At 41.7% G+C, this 19091-nt stretch overlaps 1 protein-coding gene across 4 annotated transcripts in view; it reads right to left on the bottom strand.

Moving 5' to 3' along the window:
* Positions 1-19091, bottom strand: part of SEMA5A (semaphorin 5A) — a 655298-nt gene that overhangs the window by 360692 nt on the left and 275515 nt on the right. For all 4 annotated transcript variants that reach the window (XM_073332372.1, XM_073332370.1, XM_073332373.1 and 1 more), the window contains exon 4: positions 10088-10133. In XM_073332372.1, the coding sequence (XP_073188473.1) occupies positions 10088-10133 (46 nt within the window). The remainder of the gene's footprint in view (positions 1-10087; positions 10134-19091) is intronic.

Raw genomic sequence — 19091 nt, 5'->3', positions numbered from 1 at the left:
GCAGGGGACCTGCTTTCCGCCTAGACGTTAATATTTTCTGCTCTTTTCTCACTATCTTCCCTATTACACTTTTTGAACAAAGAGCCCACTTCTCAAAGGATGGCCCAAGTGCCCGAACAAGTACTGCCTTGCTCACAAACAATGTGGCTCTGTTGCAGAAGCAGGGAAAATCAGCTATTTGTTATTTTTTTTTTTAAAAAAGACTTCTGGGTAATTGGAGAAGAGCAGCGCTCTTGCCAAAACTTATTTAAAAAAAACAATTAATATCTGCTGATTATTGCTGCTATACCACAGCCACATCAGTATCACACAACTCAGTGAAGATGTAAGCATTAGTGCTACGTTCTGTAAAAAAAAAAAAAAAAGATACAGGTGGTTTGAAAATTGGCCTCAGACACATTTATTTATATTGTATGCAATAGTATGCGGCTGGATGACCCTCATTTACACAAGTGTAAATCAAAAATAAATCCAGTGAAGTCAATTGAGTTACATCTCTGTAAAATCAATCAGGCCCTTTTTGTGTGTATACTGTAAAATGTATGCGCATACTGATTTTGCTTTCTTCTAAGTTTGTCACTAAACTAAACCTGGTATGTCCAGGTGACCTTGACGTCCACTTTATCTTGGACCATAAGTACAAGTACTTTACATTAAAAAAAAAAAGAAAAACTAAACTTTACTGTAGGTGAAATGAAAAATTTCAGAACCTATTTTACCTTCTGCATTGCCAGAACAAGAATGGAAAATTTATGTACACCAACAGCAAATACAAGTTGACAATGTGAGACAGGAATTAAAAAAGCTAAACTTCTCTTGGATAAATGGATGTGTTCAGACTCATTTGTTTAGAAATCTACTTGTGTTTATATTTCAGTACTGGCACAAATCTATGACAGATTGAGTGAATAAATGACGAACAATGCCCTGCTTTCTTTTTCTTCTTACCTCCCTCACAAAATGCTGACACCAACAGATAAACCAAGGTAGCAGCAGAGCCCTGCCAGTTTATCAATATTCTTTGGTTTCACAGTTACTCTCTTTTCAAATTTAAGTGATGAATTTCAGCTTCCAGATTACCTAGAAGCCAAGTGTAAATGAATAACAAGTGGGGGGAAATCCATCAATAAAACTGTCCTTCTAGTCTGTAGACTGTACAGAGTAATATTTCACAAGGGGGACTGCACATCAACTCAGACATTCACACTGAAAATACTCTCCAGTACCATGTGTCAAAATCTTTTTGTACAAGGTATAACTTTCACTTTGGGCACCCATAGGATGCACTGAGCCAAAATGCAGGCCATAAGCCAAATGTGACGAATAGTGTTTTACAGTAATAGCCACTCTCTATATCAATATGTGGGTGCAGTCTGTGGAGACTACAGGTCTCAGCATACAACACTTCATCTTCAGTAGACAAGGAGCATTGCATGGTGGGATTTAGTTTCCACAGGCCATACTTGTAAATAAATACTAGGATAGCTTCAAGATAGTATATTTTATGTAAATTAGGTGTATCCTGTGGGCTAATGTGGCCATTTGGATAAGGTTTAGCTAGCCCTGAGCTACATTCACTTATGATCAGATTCATTCATGGTGAAACTCCACTGGCTTCAATGAAATTATGAATTTTGCTCACAAGTTTTGTTCGATGAACAAATATTTTTGTTATAACAAGCAAAACAAAACCTTTTGAATTCATCTCTAACATTTCAGTTACCTCCAGTTTAATTAGTTTTTCACCTCATGTACAAGCAAACATCACATCTGTAAAGAGAAATTCTACATACAGAACTGACAAACAGGCACTGTGATTACAGATATTATATAGAGGGTTTTGCTTTGTTTTAACCTCTCTTCAGACCCACCCCGTGGAAGAAGCAAGGGGGTTAACCTTAAGATTTACTGCTCTTCATTAAAGGAGCAGAGATCCCATGTCTTTGCTCCCGCTCTATCATCCATTGCTCAGTACCCAAACCCTTCTCCTTGGGAATGCAGCTGTAGTGTACCTATGCTGCCAGAGCTTTCCTTGCTCCATCTCCCCTGGAACTCCCAAAAAGGGGATGGTGGTGATTACTTTGTGAAGGGGGCACAGATAGCTCAGGGCAGCCACAAACATCATTACCAGATTTGAGGATTCACTAGTGTTTGGGGAAGATCTTGTGAAGCCCACCTATCCCAGCCCTCCTCCTGCTTATCTCCTCCTCATTCATAGATTCCTGACCTCATGAAGGGAGCAGTGTGGGGTACAATGCAGAGGTGAATGTAACTGCATAGGTGGCTGACATTCCCTTCTGCAAAGGAAAGCACAGAGAGGTACTCTCCTTGAGTAGATTTCAGAGATAAGACGACCATAACATTTGTCCCAGTTGGACTGGAGTTTAAATTGGGGACCCTAAAGTAGTTTTCAAACCCAAAGTCTTGAGATGGGATGTCAAGAATCATACTGTGACTAGGTAAGCCCTCAGGCAGAATGATAAATCAGCAGATTCCTTGCATGTATTTTATCTGTGATCACAGACACCCATAAGTACAGTCGCCAACTAAGTAACACACACAAGAAAAAATAATTGAGTGACCAAGAATCATCATCAAGGTGTTTTATTTAGTTGGCAACTTGACAAATTAAGGAGATGAAATTATTAAAGAGCAATTTCCCTATTTTTATCTCTGAATTCCTACTGAAATTAGTTGGTACATATAGTAACTGAAAAATGTTTAAAATGTAAAAGGTTAAATTCAGTATAACATCAGTAGAAATGAAGGCTTTTGTGATCCCCAGAATAGAAGTAAAACTGATTTTGAAATTTCTGGATAGAATAATTGCTTTAGGATTGTATTTCTTAGTTTATATGTAATACATTGTTGAGGCAACAACAATTTGGAAGTCAAATCCTATTGAGGAAAATAGAAAAGAGTAGAAACTCTGGAAAGTCAAGGATAAAAATATAATCAGGAAGGCCAAAAAAGAATTTGAAGACCAACCAGCAAAAGACACAAAAACGAAAGCAAACATTTTTTTTTAATACATGAGAAGCAGGAAGCCTGCCAAACAATCAGTGGGGCCACTGGATGATTGAGGTGTTAAAAGAGCACTCAAGGAAAACGAGACTGTTGCAGAAAAGCTAAATTAATTCTTTGCATCAAAAAAGATATATTAGAATTGGAAAAAGTACAGAGAAGGGCAACAAAAATGATTAGGGGTATGGAACAGCCTCCATATGAAAAGAGATTAAAAAGACTGGGAATGTTCATCTTAGAAAAGAGACAACTATGGTGACATGATAGAGGGCTATAAAATCATGAATGATGTGCAGAAAGTAAATAAGGAAGTGTTATTTACCCCTTCAAACAACACAAGAACCAGGGCTTATTCAATGAAATTAGTAGGCAGAAGGTTTTAAACAAACATAAGGAAGTACTTCTTCACACAGTGCACAGTCAACCTGTGGAACTCACTGTCAAGGGATGTTATGAAGGCCAAAAGTGTAACTAAATTAAAAAAAATTAGATAAGTTCATGGAGAACAGGTCTATCAATGGCTATTAGCTAAGGTCAGGGACGCAAGCTCATGCTCTGGATGTCCTTAAACCTTCAACTGAAAGAAGCTGTGACTGGACGACAGGAGACTGGTTACTCGATGATTGCCCTGTTCTGTTTATTCATTCGTTCCCTCGGAAACATCTGGCACAAGCTGCTGTCAGAAGACAGGATACTGGGCTAGATGGACCATTGATCTGAGGCAGTATGGCCATCCTTATGTTCATAACAGGAAGATAGTTACAAACTCTGACTCTAAGGATTCAAAAAGGGGTGGGAGGAAAAGGAACAGTGTCTGTGGAAAGCTATACAGAAGGAAGGCTCAGGGAGACAAACAATCTCCAAGGTCTCATCACAGAGTTCTCCCCATATTCTTTCATCATACTGATCAGGGTTGCCAACTTTCTACTGGCACAAAACCGAACACCTTTGCTCCACCCCTCCTCTGAGGCCCTGCCCCACCCCTTCTCTGAGGCCCCACCCCCACTCACTCCACCCCCCCCACCCCCCGTCACTCGCTCTCCCCACCCTCACTCACTCACTCATTTTCACCAGGCTGGCTCAGGTGTTGGGGTACAGGAGGGAGTGAGGGCTCCAGGTGGGGCTGTGGGCTCCAGGGTAGGGCCAGAAATGAGGAGTTCAGGGTGCAGGAGGGGGCTGCGGGCAGAGGCAGTGGTTTGGGATGCAAGAGGGGGTGAGGGCTGTGGCTAGGGATGCAGGCTCTGGGGTGGGGCCAGGGATGAGGAATTTGGGGTGCAGGAGGGGACTCCAGGCTGAGGCAGGGGCTTGGGGTGTGGAAGGATGTACGGGCTGTGGGCTGGGAGTACGGGTTCCAGGGTGAGGCCAGAAATGAGGGGTTCAGGGTGTGGGAGGGGGCTCCAGGCTGGGGAACAGGGTTGGGGTGCAGGGATTGGGGGGTGAGGGCTCTGGCTAGCGATGAGTGGTTTGGGGTGCAGGAGGGTACTCTGGACTGGGATCGAGGGGTTCGAGGGAGGGAGGGGGATCAGAGCTGGGGCAGGGGTTTGGGGCACGAGAGGGGAGCAGGGGTGCTGGCTCCGAGAGACGCTTACCTCAAGCAGCTTCCAGAAGCAGCGTCATGCCCCCCCTCTGACTCCTATGCAGAGATGCGGCCAAGGCGCTGCCCCCGCAGCTCCCATTGGCCCCATTTCCTGGCCAATGGGAGCTGCAGAGCTGGCACTTGGGGTGGGGGCAAAGTGCAGAGCCCCCTGGATGCCCCTACGTGTAGGAGCCAGGGAGGGACATGCCACTGCTTCCAGGAGCCGTGCAGAGCCACAGCAGGCAGGGAGCTTGCCTTGGCCCTGCTACACAATCAACCAGCCTTTTAGCGGCCTGGTCAGCAGTGCTGATATGCTGGAAAATAGTGATATGCTGGAAAGGGCTCTTGGGAAGCCTTTGTTAAAATTCTGTCACAAAACTGAAAGGAGGGCTGGAGTTAGTTCTTGGTGTTTAATGGATTCCCACCCTCTCTGGTTTATGCCAAATCACCCGTACCAGTGATAAACACCCTCAGGTTCATAAAAATATGTCTAAAGAGCAAATACTATGTCTTCAGAGTGCAACAAGTAGCAGGTATTTTCCAAAACTTTTCTCATGGAGGGTACTTTCTCCTGCATCAGGTCTCTGGCATCTTTCATAAACATTTAATTCCATTTAAAGAAAACACTATACTCTTAAAGAATGACATTCTCTATAAGAAGTTTTCCAAAAGGCATATCTTCTATTTGTCAACTATTTCAAGCTATACAGGCACACATTTACTTGCAAAAATGAAGGCTCCAGTCCTGAAGACCTTAATTTCAATGGGATTTCTGCCTGGGTTAATACTGTGTAAAAGCTTCAGGTGTACACCCCAAAAATACTTATATCCAATAAACTTCACTATTTAATCTAAGCTGTAAGCATTAATTACTATTTTTATTATCAACCCATTCAAAAAAGAACTTTTCCTATGTTCTAAGAGCTTCTGCCAAAGTTTAAAAATACAGTCAGTCAAAACAAAACCCAGCAGCAGTCCACAACAATAACAGTCAGCCTCTAAAGCAGTTCCTCTCCCACACAACATCCTTTCCCACAGATATTGGCCCAGTCTGGTCTCTGCCTCTCAAAATGCCAGCGTCATCAATCCAAGCATTCTAAAATCTTGATTCAGGCCTCCAAAATCATGACATTGTTTTTAACCCAATGAGGTTTAAAAAAAAATAGTACTTTTTATTTGCCTTGCTTTTGAGGGTACACTTTAGGGTACACTTGGGTCATGTTTCCAAACCATCATGAGGGTTAAAACCTTACTTTTAAAAAAATGAACACTGAGCTATTCAGCGCACATAACTCTAGGAGGTGTGACCTTAATAAAAATATCATGACACTCATGATAAAATAGTGAGAACTGGCAACCCTGAATAGACAGGCCTTGTGGTCAGCAAATCTGGGGTATTTCAGATTAGGGGGAGTGGATTCCAAAACTGAGGGTCGTTCAAGGATAACACCCTGCCATAAGGCCAGTACCAAATGGATGAGAAAGGCAATTTCTCAGGTAGGTAGATCTTGAGCCATTTAGGGCTTTATAGGTCATATATTTTTAAATACATCTACATGTCACAAACATCGTAAAATTTTACAAGCCATTTACTGTATTTCACTTTCAATAGATCCAACAGAAATGTTGATAATGGCTACAAATGTTTGTGCCCTCTGTTCAGTCTCACAACTGCTTAAAGGAGAACATCTTTATGACTTCACCATCAAATTACTCTGTGTTCATTTGCAGAACACCCACAGATCTATGAGCTCAAGAGAGGCACCATATTCATTTATTTTTAAAATGAACTCTCTTGAAAAAAAATGTTATATAGTCAAGACATTTCTTACTAACATCCCCTCTTGACTTCTGACACCTATTATTACTTGCACAGTTATGTGGATTTACAACTTTTCAACACTATGTGAAAAATACCCATTAGACTGACTTAGTGCTGCCTAGATAGCTATATATACAGTCAGTATATATACACAGGAGAGAGAGAGAGGTGATGTCCAGTAGATTTCTTTTGCCAAAAGTTTTTACCTTTAAGGACAAAATTCCACAAGGGTTAAAAAATTGTTTTTAAAAGGGTACAGTATAAGTAACCTTTGTAATAATGAGGCCTATAAATGTTATGTCCTGTTCTGAGGAGTGAAATACCATCCTACAACTAGTGCCTTGTAAGACTTTTTTTCCTAATCCATAATCACCATACAGTCATTGTTCCAAGAGTCAGCTTTGAACTTATTTTACTTATATGCTTCCCTGGCAGGAGATTAAAGGGCTTTCAGCCTTTTTAACTCCTCTTTATCCCCTTCACAAAGAGAACTGCTGAGACATGTCAAATGCTAGGTTTCAGAGTAGCAGCCGTGTTAGTCTGTATCCACAAAAAGAAAAGGAGTACTTGTGGCACCTTAGAGACTAACAAATCTATTTGAACATAAGCTTTCTGGTTCACTATAGACATTTTCATAGTAAAGTTGCTAACCCAAACAATAGGACTTTCCTCTAAAGGAGAGCACAGAACCCTGACATTAGATGGCAGTTTCAATGTGTCAGCAATCTAATTCTAACGATCACTTTTACAAGATGTTAGGGCTCTCTGCTCTAATGGAAGTGCTACCTTTTTGATAAATGTTAACCTGCTTTTCATTTCCTCGGTGGAGATTTACATTTCAAATGGAGTTTTTAATGAAGGATAATAAATAGAATGCACCCTATATAAAGATTTCCTCTCTAATCAATACATAATATTTCTTTTTAACCAATAAATGTGAATGTATCCTTTGCAAATTTATTAGGCAATTGCATGAAACAGGGTGTAGTTATTTTATTGTATTAATGATTTTAAAAATAATTATTGTTATTATAAAATGGCACTTTGTAATGATAAAATTTCTATTTTATAAGTTTAAAGACAAATTTAAATCCAAGAATTCCAGCTCTTATCTTGCTGTTGCTAAATGGCTATTATCATTTCTTTAAACTTAGGCCAGGTCTACACTACAAACTTACGTTGGTATAATTACATTGCTCAGGGGTGTGAAAAATCCACATCCTCGAGCAACACAGTTATCCAAACTAACCCCTGGTATACACAGAGCTATGTCAATGGGAGGGCTTCTCCTGCTGATGTAGCTACTGCCTCTCACAGAGGTAGATTAACTACCCCGATGGAAGAAGCTCTCCCATCAGCATAGTAGCATCTTCACTGAAGTGCCGTTGTAGGGTTTTAAGTGTAGACCTGCCCTTAGTCTGAAACTCTGGACATTTGTGATAACAATGTGTGGCCCTACCTAAGGGCCCAGTCCTGCAAAGCAAAGTACATGTGTAGTCCCACTGAAGCTTTTGGGAGTACTCAGGCATGTGCACAAAGTTATTCATGTGCATTAGCCTAAAGGATCAAGATCTAAATCTCAGCACTCTCTACTCTTTACCAGATTCTTAGATAAACACTTCCAATTAGTAGGTCAAAATAAATTGACAAGTTAGTTTAGGCTGAAAAACAAACAAAAACTTTGAGCCAATTCTCACAAAATAAACAAAGCTATAACAATCTGTTCAGAAACTGATGAAACAGGTGGTGAATTGGAATATTCATCTCTGTTCTGATGCCTGTAGTATCTCCTGTGAGTGAGGAAGATTCAGCTATTTTCCTCTTCCCTCAGAAAAGAGACAACATAAAGATAGATCTTGAGAAATTTTCCAAAATAATTAACAATAGATCTCTGGGCTGGATCGTCTCCATCCCCTTTGTGTTCTTAGTGTGCTACACTGCAGACTTCTTACTGCTAGATATTACTGAACATACCCTCTTCCAGATGTGAAAATGTAGATTATTAGCTGTAAACCAGATGCATGTTCTTACGAAGGCTGGTTCTTGTAAAGTAACCAAAGTGATCAAAGCAGGAAAGAAAATTAGATTGAAGTTTTTGTGTCATTATTATAACAACAACTGTGTGAAAGCAAAGATGTAAAATTGACAGGTTAGGAGAAAAAAAATTTCTGCCATTATGTAAAGTTTCAAAATGTTCAGTCACTTAGAGTTTCATTCTTTCATTTTGATTTTTGTGGGCTCCCCCTGCCTGCCACCCAGGAGCTCTCTGGAACTATTAAGAAGATTCCAGGAACTGCTCAGTCTGTTGGCTGCAATATTGATGGCAGACATCCTCATGATGTCATTGATGACATCAACAGTGGCACAACATAGTGCCCAGCTAGCTAAGACAGAAGCCAAGAAGAACTCTCAACATGAAAGCTGATGAAGATTTTTGTGACAATTATGAAACCTCAATAAAACCATAAGAGAACTGCACTGAGTTTCAGTATGATTGATTAATTAGTGTTGCCAAGTCTTGTGATTTTATCACAAATCTTGTGATATTTGGCATTTTTCTTTAACCCCCTGTTCCTGTACTCATTTGCTTATGTGAGTCTCAGGGTTCTTTTTTAAGTTTCTAGCTCTCATGATTGTGGAGAGAAGCTTGAAAATATGAAGCATAAAAACCAGAAATATTTTTAAGACAGATAATCTCATGATTTTTTAACTATTGGGATTTACAATAATGTGATTTCAAAGTGAAAACATAAAGTAGCCCAGATATGCTTGAAACTGGGTCCAGGATCACTCGAAAAGCTTATGAACATCAGGCACACATTTTGTATTTCCGTATCGTAACACATCAGCCAATTTAAATCAAATTCAGTAAAACAATTTTTAGAGCCAAGAACTCAAAAAGGATGACAAATACTTTTGCTTTGGCAGTGTGTGCATGGAAAGAATACTGCAGTACTGCTGTAAAAAGTAAAGAGATTCAGAGGCCAGTGTGAATATAAGGCTCAGATACATGACAAATTCTGAATGTGGACACTTCCTATGTCCTTACAAAGTTCAGGGGGGAAATTAATTACTCTGAGTTTTTTTCTAATCTTTTCTTGAAGCCTGAAGACTTGGATTTCAAGCTCTAATAACTTTGAAAAGCAATTAGCTGTATTAAATAAGGCAAGCAGATTAGTTTGTATTTGTTTATCACAACCCTTGTTTTTCCCTTGCTGTTTGCTGTTCCTTAGCAAATGTGAGTACACTCCTTCATTTACAATTACAAAGAAAGGACAGATGCTTTTCAAACAGGGATAATGGATTCTTAAGAGAGTTTCACAACAAAACCATAGCAGGGTGCTCAGTTGCAAGTCAGACCACTTCTGCAGTACAGCAACCATTTCTCTCCCCATCCTCCATTTTGTAAATATTAACTCTCACTAAAATCACAGTAGATAGTGAGATAACAGCAGGACTGTATGGCCCAGGACAAAGGCTAATCTGGATTAAAATGAGTAATGTGATTTACATAATGAGGGGCAACAAAGATGACAAAAATAGCCATTCAGTCTGCTGTACCTGTGAAGCATCTGAATACCTTGATTAACAGCTTTGAAACATCTTTTTCATCAAATCAAAACCAGGAACTAATTGAGACAGACAGAAAAATATATTGCACATACCTGGATTAGAGATAGATCCTCAAGATGTAACCTGAAGAGGTAATTTCTAGGGTGAAAAAGAAAAAGAAAGAAATTTTTTACTAGTGCTTTAAATAGCAGTAAAGCAATAATTTACTAAAAAGGTATGTGGTTAGAACAGAGCCTGGCATTCAAGGTTCTTGGCTTCTATTCTGAGCTCTGTCACTGACTCAGAGAGAGTCTTTAGGCTAAATATTAAGGGACATTTCAAAATTTACTTCTAATTTTGGGCACCTATAGCCTGTTTTTTCAAAGCTGCTGAGTATTCACAAATCCAGGTGAATTGAAGTCCTCTGACAAACAGACATCACATTTTTGAAGTCAGTGCAGTTGTGATCACCTATATCAGGACTGAAATTTTCATTTAAAAAAATATTTTCACACTATGCTTTTAACCTACAATAATGTTTATAATGAAAACATTATAAACTCAGTCAACTCCTTCTGAAATTAAACAAGAGCAAATATGTGTGCCTCAGGGCTACCCTTTTATTTTATTTACTGAGTTGCTAAAGCACTTCCCATTTATCTATTGTTTAGTAAAAGCTAACAGCTTTACCTTGCCATGTGTTACCACCTAAAGCTCCTACTGAATTTGATGGGAATCGGGAATGGAACAAGATAAAGACATGGCTATAAGTTACTGTGTGTGAAATCACTAGAAAATATGAGATAGAGTTCTCAAGCAGATGAATTTGTATGACTGAATACAGAGCTTGAAAATTTCCAGCATGTGCTTGTACAAAGACTACGTTTTGTAGCATAAATGAAATACAGGCAGTCCTCAGACTTATGGCACAATTAGTTCCTGAAAATTGCATCGTAAGTTGAAATGTCGTAACTCCCGAACCGCAAGCCACTCCATTCTATTACCCACACCCTAATATCTTAATTCTACAACTCCTAGTTAGAAAGATGCAGAATTAAATAATTCCCCATCCCTGAACGAACCAAATAATGCTACTCCCTACACGTATATCTAGCTCAGTAGTTCCCATCCCTTTGGGTGGGTAATAAAAATTCCCCTATTTGTGACAGTTCTGCACCAGGACTCTGCCATTTCCCATTGCTGCATTTCCCTGTTTCTGATTGTTTTTTGCCTAATCCTTCTCTGTCTCCCTCCTTTTTCATCTACTTTTGCTTTACATTTTCACCCCCTATCCTCTACTTCTTTCCTCTCTTTCTCTACCTTTATGTGAAGTCTCTAGTTCTCAGTCTCTCTGCTTTCTCCCCCTTCTCCCTCTCTCGGTCATTCCCATCACCTTCTCTTTTCCTCTATCTCTTCCAGTTCCCTCCCTATTTTCTTCTCTTTCTTTCCTTTTCCCCCTCTCTCTCAATATAGCTCCCCTGTTTTGGTCTACTTTTTCTCTATTCCCTAGTGCAAAAGTTGGTACCAGGTGAAAAGTTTCTCCACGGACTATTCTCCAAAAGAAGCAAGTCTGCAGGCCCTTAGTTAAGGCTCTTCTCATGGCCATTAAGTGGCTAAAGGGCTAGATTTTCAAAAGGTATTTAGATACCTAAAGATACAGATAGACGCTAGTGGGATTTTAAAAGGTGCCTAAGCAGGTTAGGTGCCTAACTCCTATTGAAATCAATAAGAATTAGGTGCATAACCTACTTAGGTGCTTTTGAAAATCGTCATCATCGTCAGCTATCCCTCAATACAAGGATGACGTCTGACAGGGGATGAGAGTAACTCATGAGTCACTGATGAGAGTAAAAATGGCTGAGAATTCAATCCGGGCTCTACAGGTTTTTCCACCTATATGAGAGGTGGTTGCTTGGAGAGAGCACAACTGCTGGCTGGGACGCTATACGCTTTCCCTTCCTCCTCTGCCATTTCTCAGCTTCTTGAGCAAGGACATTCTCTTCAAAACGGGCTGAGGCTTGATGTATGATGCAACGCCATTGCAGTCTATTGCCAGCCAGCTCTTCCCAATTCATGGCCTCCATTCTTAAGATACTTTCAGGGTGTCCTCTAGCATTTCCTCTGTCCCCCGCAAGTCCTCTTACCATGACTAAGTTGAGAAGAGATGACTTGCTTCAGAAGACGAGTATCAGTCATCCGCACACAATGACCAGCCCCGCAAAGTTGTTGTTTCATAATCTTCGCCTCAACACTGATGGTATTAGCTGAAGAGAGAATGGTGGCATTGGTGCGATGGTCTTCCCATCTGATATGGCGAATCTTCCTGCGGCAGTGTTGTTGGTATCACTCCGGACACTTAAAATGGCTTCAGTATGTCACCCATGTCTTGCACACACAAAGAAGAGTGGGGATGACTACTGCATTATAGACCGGGATCTTAGTTTACATCCGCAGATCTCCGTCAATGAAGACGTGATGAAGCAACTTTCTGAAGGATGAGCTGGCACAATGGATCCTATGTTTGATCTCCACATCTAGATTGGCTATCTGGGAGAGGTGGCTACCAACGTTTTCACCACTGATGACAATTTGTGAGAGAAGGGGGGAAACTTGTGCTGGGGCAGGCTGGTGGACCACTTTAGTCTTCCCAATGTTGAGGGAAAGTTCGAGGCTATGATAGTCACCTGAGAAAAGATCTAGGGTGGATTGCAAGTCAGCCTTGGTGTGCACGAGGATAGCACAGTCATCAGCATACTGAAGGTGGGTAATAACAGTCCTGGTGACCTTAATTTTAGAATGAAGATATCACAGGTTGAAGAGCTAGTCGTCCATGTGATACTCAATCCCTATTCCAGAAGAAAGGAAGTCATGAATAAGAAACAAGATCATGGGAAGACAGAAAAAAGGGTTGGGGCAGTAACACAGCACTACTTAACACCAGTACAGATGGTAAACTGGATGGTGGCAGTCATCCCATTATGAAGTAGCCTGAGAATGCAAATGAACTTCAATGAACAACCGAGCCTAGACAGCAACTTCCATAAGACTTCATGATTGATGGAATCAAAGGACTTAGTTAGGTCAATAAATGCCATAAACAATGGCTGGTGTTGTTCTCTACATTTCTCTTGGATCTGTTGAGAAACAAAAATCATGTCAGTGGATGTCCCAACATGGTCTGAAATCACATTGGGATTCCGGAAGGATGTCTTCTGCAAGAGGGAGGAGACAGTTCAAAAGGATGCGAGTGAGGATCTTCCTAGCAATGGAGAGGAGAACAATGCCTCGGTAATTTCCACACATTGACTTGTCCGCTTCCTTTAAAATTGTCACATTATCATTCTTTAGGTCAGGTGGTCGTCTCCTTGAACTGTTACCTTGTTGTGGTGGAGAGGCTTGTGTATCCCAATGACCCTCAGAACTATGTTGTCCGGAGTCTTATAGTCCTGGGAGGGTCACTCTTGGCAAACAGTTCTGAAGTGAGGTTCCAAATGAAGTGCGGTCCAAACTTCAAGACCCCAACAGTGGAACAGGTGTGTTTGAGGACCTGTCAGTTCTCTGCAGCTGTGAAGGCAGGTGAGGGCAACAGTACGGAGACCTCCGTTTGTCATGGACGTCCCTGCCACCAAGTCCAGGGCGCCTTCCTTTCAAGTTTTGAGAGGTTGCTGCCAGTGCACCGCCTCCCCATGTTAAAATATTTCACACATAGACCTCTGCCAAGGGTGTTAACATCTCCTACTAACAAAGTCCTGAGGTGATGGATGAGTGGTGTGGGGAACAGGAGCAGTGATATCTGGAGTCCCTAGTCACAAATCTGCATGCAGGCAGCGGCCATGTGTTGGTCGTCTTGCATTTGGAATTTTGAGACAGAAATCGCAAAAGCGCAATTCCGTAGCTGCGCCCATGACTGAGCAGTCCTTTTCAGGATTACCTCTGCTCACCCTGAATGGGGGAGGGGCTAGAAAAGATGCCTTAAACATAGGCTCTCTCTTGCACACCCCGGCCTGATGGCCATGTCCAGGGGGATCACTCTACCTACAGTCGGAACAAACAAAGCAAAGAAATGAAGTTCGCCAGTTGGAATATTTGCACTCTCATGGATTCCCCAAGCAATAACTGTCCTGAAAGAAGAACTGCCATAACAGCTAGCGAATTTGCAAGATATTATACTAATATTGCTGCCCTAAATGAGACCAGTCAGGCAGATGAAGGCCAAGTGAAAGAAGATGGAGGTGGCTATACCATATTTTGGAAAGGAAAGTCATCGAAGAGAGGCGTTAGTGTTAGTTTTGCCATCAAGAACAAGATTGCTAGCCAGCTTTTAGAACTTCCTATGGGTATTAATGAATGTCTCATGACTTTTTGTCTTACGTTTGTTAACAATGAGTATGCAACGGTCATCAGTGTGTATGCTCCCACACTTGATGATGATGGAAGACAAAAAGGAGCAGTTTTACTGTGCTCTTGATGCAGTCCTGACTACCACAGAAAAGAAAGTCAAGGTTATCCTCATGGGTGACTTCAATGCAAGAGTTGGGTGACACACCGAACTCTGAAGGGGCACCACTGGAAAAGAAGGGGCAGGAAATGTCACGTCTAATGGCATTCTCCTCCTCAGCAAATGTGTGGAGCATGATTTGCCTATCACAAATGCCATCTTTAGACAGAGGGAGAAATATAAGACCACTTGGAACCACCCAAGTTCCGGACACAGGTATCTTGACTATGTCATCGTCAGAGCCTGTGACCGTACTGATGTCCATATATACAAGTTACAAGAGATACGGATGACTGCTAAACAGATCATCGTCTGGTCAGATCAATCATGAACATGTGGCTTGCACCACAACACAGTAAACAACTAAAAGGAATGCGGAAGAGATTTAACATCAGGGTACTTAAAAATCACACTAGTCATGAGACCTTTCAGCAACGCACTATCGAGAGGCTCTCTGACCTATCTGACAACATCAGTGATATCCAAACACACTGGGAGGTGATCAAGACCATTATTCACAAGGCATGTGCTGAAATCCACTGGATATTCCACTAACTACCATCAGCATATGTTTGATGAGAACAACAAGGAAATCCTAGCACTTGTTTATCAGAAGAGAAGCGCATTTTGCGCTTGGCAAAATAAAGCCTCTAGTCAGCAAAAACGAGAGACTTATCATTGGCTAAAAGCTGTAGTTCAAAAGAGGTTGTGTGACATCAAGAATCAGTGGTGGCAAGCAAAGGCCATGGAAATCCCGAGATTCGCTGATCAACATAACATGAGCTTTTTTCAAGTAACAAAAGCCATCTATGAGCCAAGTTCATGAGGCACAGCCCCTCCGTGATCTCAGGACAGCTCCCCCCTTCTTAAGTACAATGTAGTTCTTAAGCAACATTGGAAGAAAACAAACAAGAAATTCCCTCATGTGGAATTAGATTGATGCCCTCCCGCCCCCGGGTCATCATTTAAATTCATAGCACAGAACACGACAGGAAAGAGATCAGGAACAGTCAGCATGGATTCACCAAGGGAAGGTCATGCCTGACTAATCTAATCGCCTTCTATGATGAGATTACTGGTTCTGTGGATGAAGGGAAAGCAGTGGATGTATTGTTTCTTGACTTTAGCAAAGCTTTCGACAAGGTCTCCCACAGTATTCTTGTCAGCAAGTTAAAGAAGTATGGGCTGGATGAATGCACTATAAGGTGGGTAGAAAGTTGGCTAGATTGTCGGGCTCAACGGGTAGTGATCAATGGCTCCATGTCTAGTTGGCAGCCGGTATCAAGTGGAGTGCCCCAAGGATCGGTCCTGGGGCCGGTTTTGTTCAATATCTTCATAAATGATCTGGAGGATGGTGTAGATTGCACTCTCAGCAAATTTGCGGATGATACTAAACTAGGAGGAGTGGTAGATATGGTGGCAGGTAGGGATAGGATACAGAGGGACCTAGATAAATTAGAGGATTGGGCCAAAAGAAATCTGATGAGGTTCAACAAGGACAAGTGCAGAGTCCTGCACTTAGGACGGAAGAATCCCATGCACTGCTACAGACTAGGGACCGAATGGCTAGGCAGCAGTTCTGCGGAAAAGGACCTAGGGGTGACAGTGGATGAGAAGCTGGATATGAGTCAACAGTGTGCCCTTGTTGCCACGAAGGCCAATGGCATTTTGGAATGTATATGTAGGGGCATAGCCAGCAGATCGAGGGACGTGATCGTTCCCCTCTATTCGACATTGGTGAGGCCTCATCTGGAGTACTGTGTCCAGTTTTGGGCCCCACACTACAAGAAGGATGTGGACAAATTGGAGAGAGTCCAGCGAAGGGCAACAAAAATGATTAGGGGTCTGGAATACATGACTTATGAGGAGAGGCTGAGGGAACTGGGATTGTTTAGTCTGCAGAAGAGAAGAATGAGGGGGGATTTGATAGCTGCTTTCAACTACCTGAGAGGTGGTTCCAAAGAGGATGGTTCTAGACTATTCTCAGTGGTAGAAGATGACAGGACAAGGAGTAATGGTCTCAAGTTGCAGTGGGGGAGGTTTAGGTTGGATATTAGGAAAAACTTTTTCACTAGGAGGGTGGTGAAACACTGGAATGCGTTACCTAGGGAGGTGGTAGAATCTCCTTCCTTAGAAGTTTTTAAGGTCAGGCTTGACAAAGCTCTGGCTGGGATGATTTAATTGGGGATTGGTCCTGCTTTGAGCAGGGGGTTGGACTAGATGACCTCCTGAGGTCCCTTCCAACCCTGATATTCTATGATTCTATGATTCTATGAACACTTGAACTAATAAAATGACTGGTAGCAGTAGAAGGCTGTTATCCTTCATGTGGACCTTCCAATAGAGAGGGAGGGGGATACACACTTTGCCAGTGGATTTCATAGATATTTGGTAACAGGAGAAGAATGTTCAGATTCAGGACTCCTGAGTTCAAGTCCAGGTTTTGATAAACATAAACCCTTCTACCACTGTGCCCCCAGCCAGTCTGTCCCTTTCTGCTTCTATGTAGCTCTCTCATCTTCCAGCTCTTTCTCCCCGCCCCCAATCGGTTGGATTGATATCAGATTGGAGGGAGGTCTCAACTGTGGATACATGGGAATCTGTTCTGGATCCAATGTTGTTTAACATCCGTATTAATGACCTGGATGTAGGTATAAAGAGCATGCTGATCAAGTCCGCAGATGACACAAAGCTAGGTGGGAACCTACACTTTGGAGGATAGAGCTAAAATTCAGAGGGATCTTGATAAGTTAGAGAACTGAGCTATAGACAACAAAATGAAACTCAACAAAGACAAATATAAGGTGCTGTGCTTAGGGAAGGAAAACCAAATGCACAAATACAGAACAAGGAAAAACTGGCTTGGCAGCAGCACTGCTGAGAAGAATCTGGGAGTTGTGATGGATCACAACCTCAACATGAGTCAGCAATGCAATGGAGTTACAAAAAAAAGCAAATGCAATTTTAGGTTGCATTAACAGAGGCATAGAAGGCAAGTCACAGGAGGTTACAGTATCGCTCTTCTCAGTGATTAGGCTTCAGATGGAGTACTGTATCCAATTTTGGTCATCAATGAATAGAAAGGATGCAGAGAAACTGCAAAAGATCCAGAGGTGAGTGACAAAGATGATGAAAGGGATGGAATGCAAGCCATATGAGCAAAGACTGAAGGAACTAGATATGTTTACTTTGGAAAAGAGGAGTTTAAGGGAGGATATAATGGCAGTCTTCAGATACTTGAAAGGCTACTATGAAAAAAATGGAAAAAAGTTGTCCTGCCCTCTCCAGCAAAAGAGAACAAGAGGCAATGGGTTCAAACTACAGCACAGCAGATTTAGATCAAATCTCAGGAAAAAAATTCTAACTCTAAAAACAGCAGGACAACAGAACACACTGCCTAGGGAAGTCGTGGAAGCTCTTTCCATGGAGGTTTTCAAAAGGAGGCTGGATAGCCACGTGTCTTGGATGGTTTAGATACAACAAATCTTGCATCTTGGCAGGGGTTGGACTAGATGACCCTTGCAGTTCCTTCTAACCCTATGATTCTACGCCTTTCACTCTGCTTCTATCCACCTGCCCCATCCCTTAGCTCTTGGTCCTCCCCCAACTCGGGTCATCCACACCCTCTGCTCTGATCCACCTCCTACCCTGGTTCTCGCCATCATCTGGCTTTGCTTCCTCAGCCCCAACTCTGGTTCCTGGTCTGCTCTCCTAACTGCTTCCCTACCTCTCCCTTGCTTCTGATCTCAGCTCTTGGGCCTGGTACACCAGTGTTCAGGAAAGTCCTGCTCAGCGCCTGAAGCCTTTGGCTGGAGCATTCCCAGCATAGAAGGACTCTTGGAGATTTTAGCTGCCAAACTGCAAACAAGTCTCTACTGAGTACATTCAAATTAGATTTTTCAGAGGCTTGGCCAAGTATGGGCAGTTTTCAGTTCTCAGAAACTAGGAGAAACTTAAACAAAAAAAAACAAAAAAAAGACAAAGACAAAGAAAAAATCAGCCTGGCACAGACACCTGGCATTAGGGTGACCAGACAGCAAGTGTGAAAACCAGGGACAGGGGTAGGGGATAACAGCTGCCTATATAAGAAAAAGCCACAAAGATTGGGACTGTCTCTATAAAATCAGGACATCTAGTCACCCTACCTGGCATGGAAAACATATCTCAGCCTGAAAACTTAAAAGTCTGGCAAATTAAAACCGGCAACCGTAACTGTATGTGATGCTACAAACTAGGTGGTACTAAAAACTCTGCCCATAATTAAATAGCTAGAAGTGTGGCTGTATGAATAACAGAAAAAACATTTTTGTTTGTAAACAGTACCTTTGAAAGATTCATAAAGAAACATACATGGAAGTCACCAGTACCATTTTTGTAGTCAATTTTCAGAGCAAGCTTGGACAGAAGTATTCCAGTTCTTTATCCAGTTAGATGAATTTATCAAATATGTCATGAAAGTGAGACTGTCTCCACTTTTTACTCTGAGGCATCCAGCACACATATTCATTTTACTGTCAAAATAAATTTTGTAGTGGGGCATCTGTAACAGCTTAAGGATTTCAGCATATTATGGTCTGAAGAACACAGTACTATGTTTTGCATCTTTCTACTACTCACTT

The sequence above is a fragment of the Lepidochelys kempii genome, chromosome 2, assembly GCF_965140265.1.
Source record: "Lepidochelys kempii isolate rLepKem1 chromosome 2, rLepKem1.hap2, whole genome shotgun sequence".
In the NCBI taxonomy this organism is placed as follows: domain Eukaryota; kingdom Metazoa; phylum Chordata; order Testudines; family Cheloniidae; genus Lepidochelys; species Lepidochelys kempii.
Note: the sequence above shows the minus strand (reverse complement) of the source record. Positions and strands in the feature narration are given on the sequence as shown.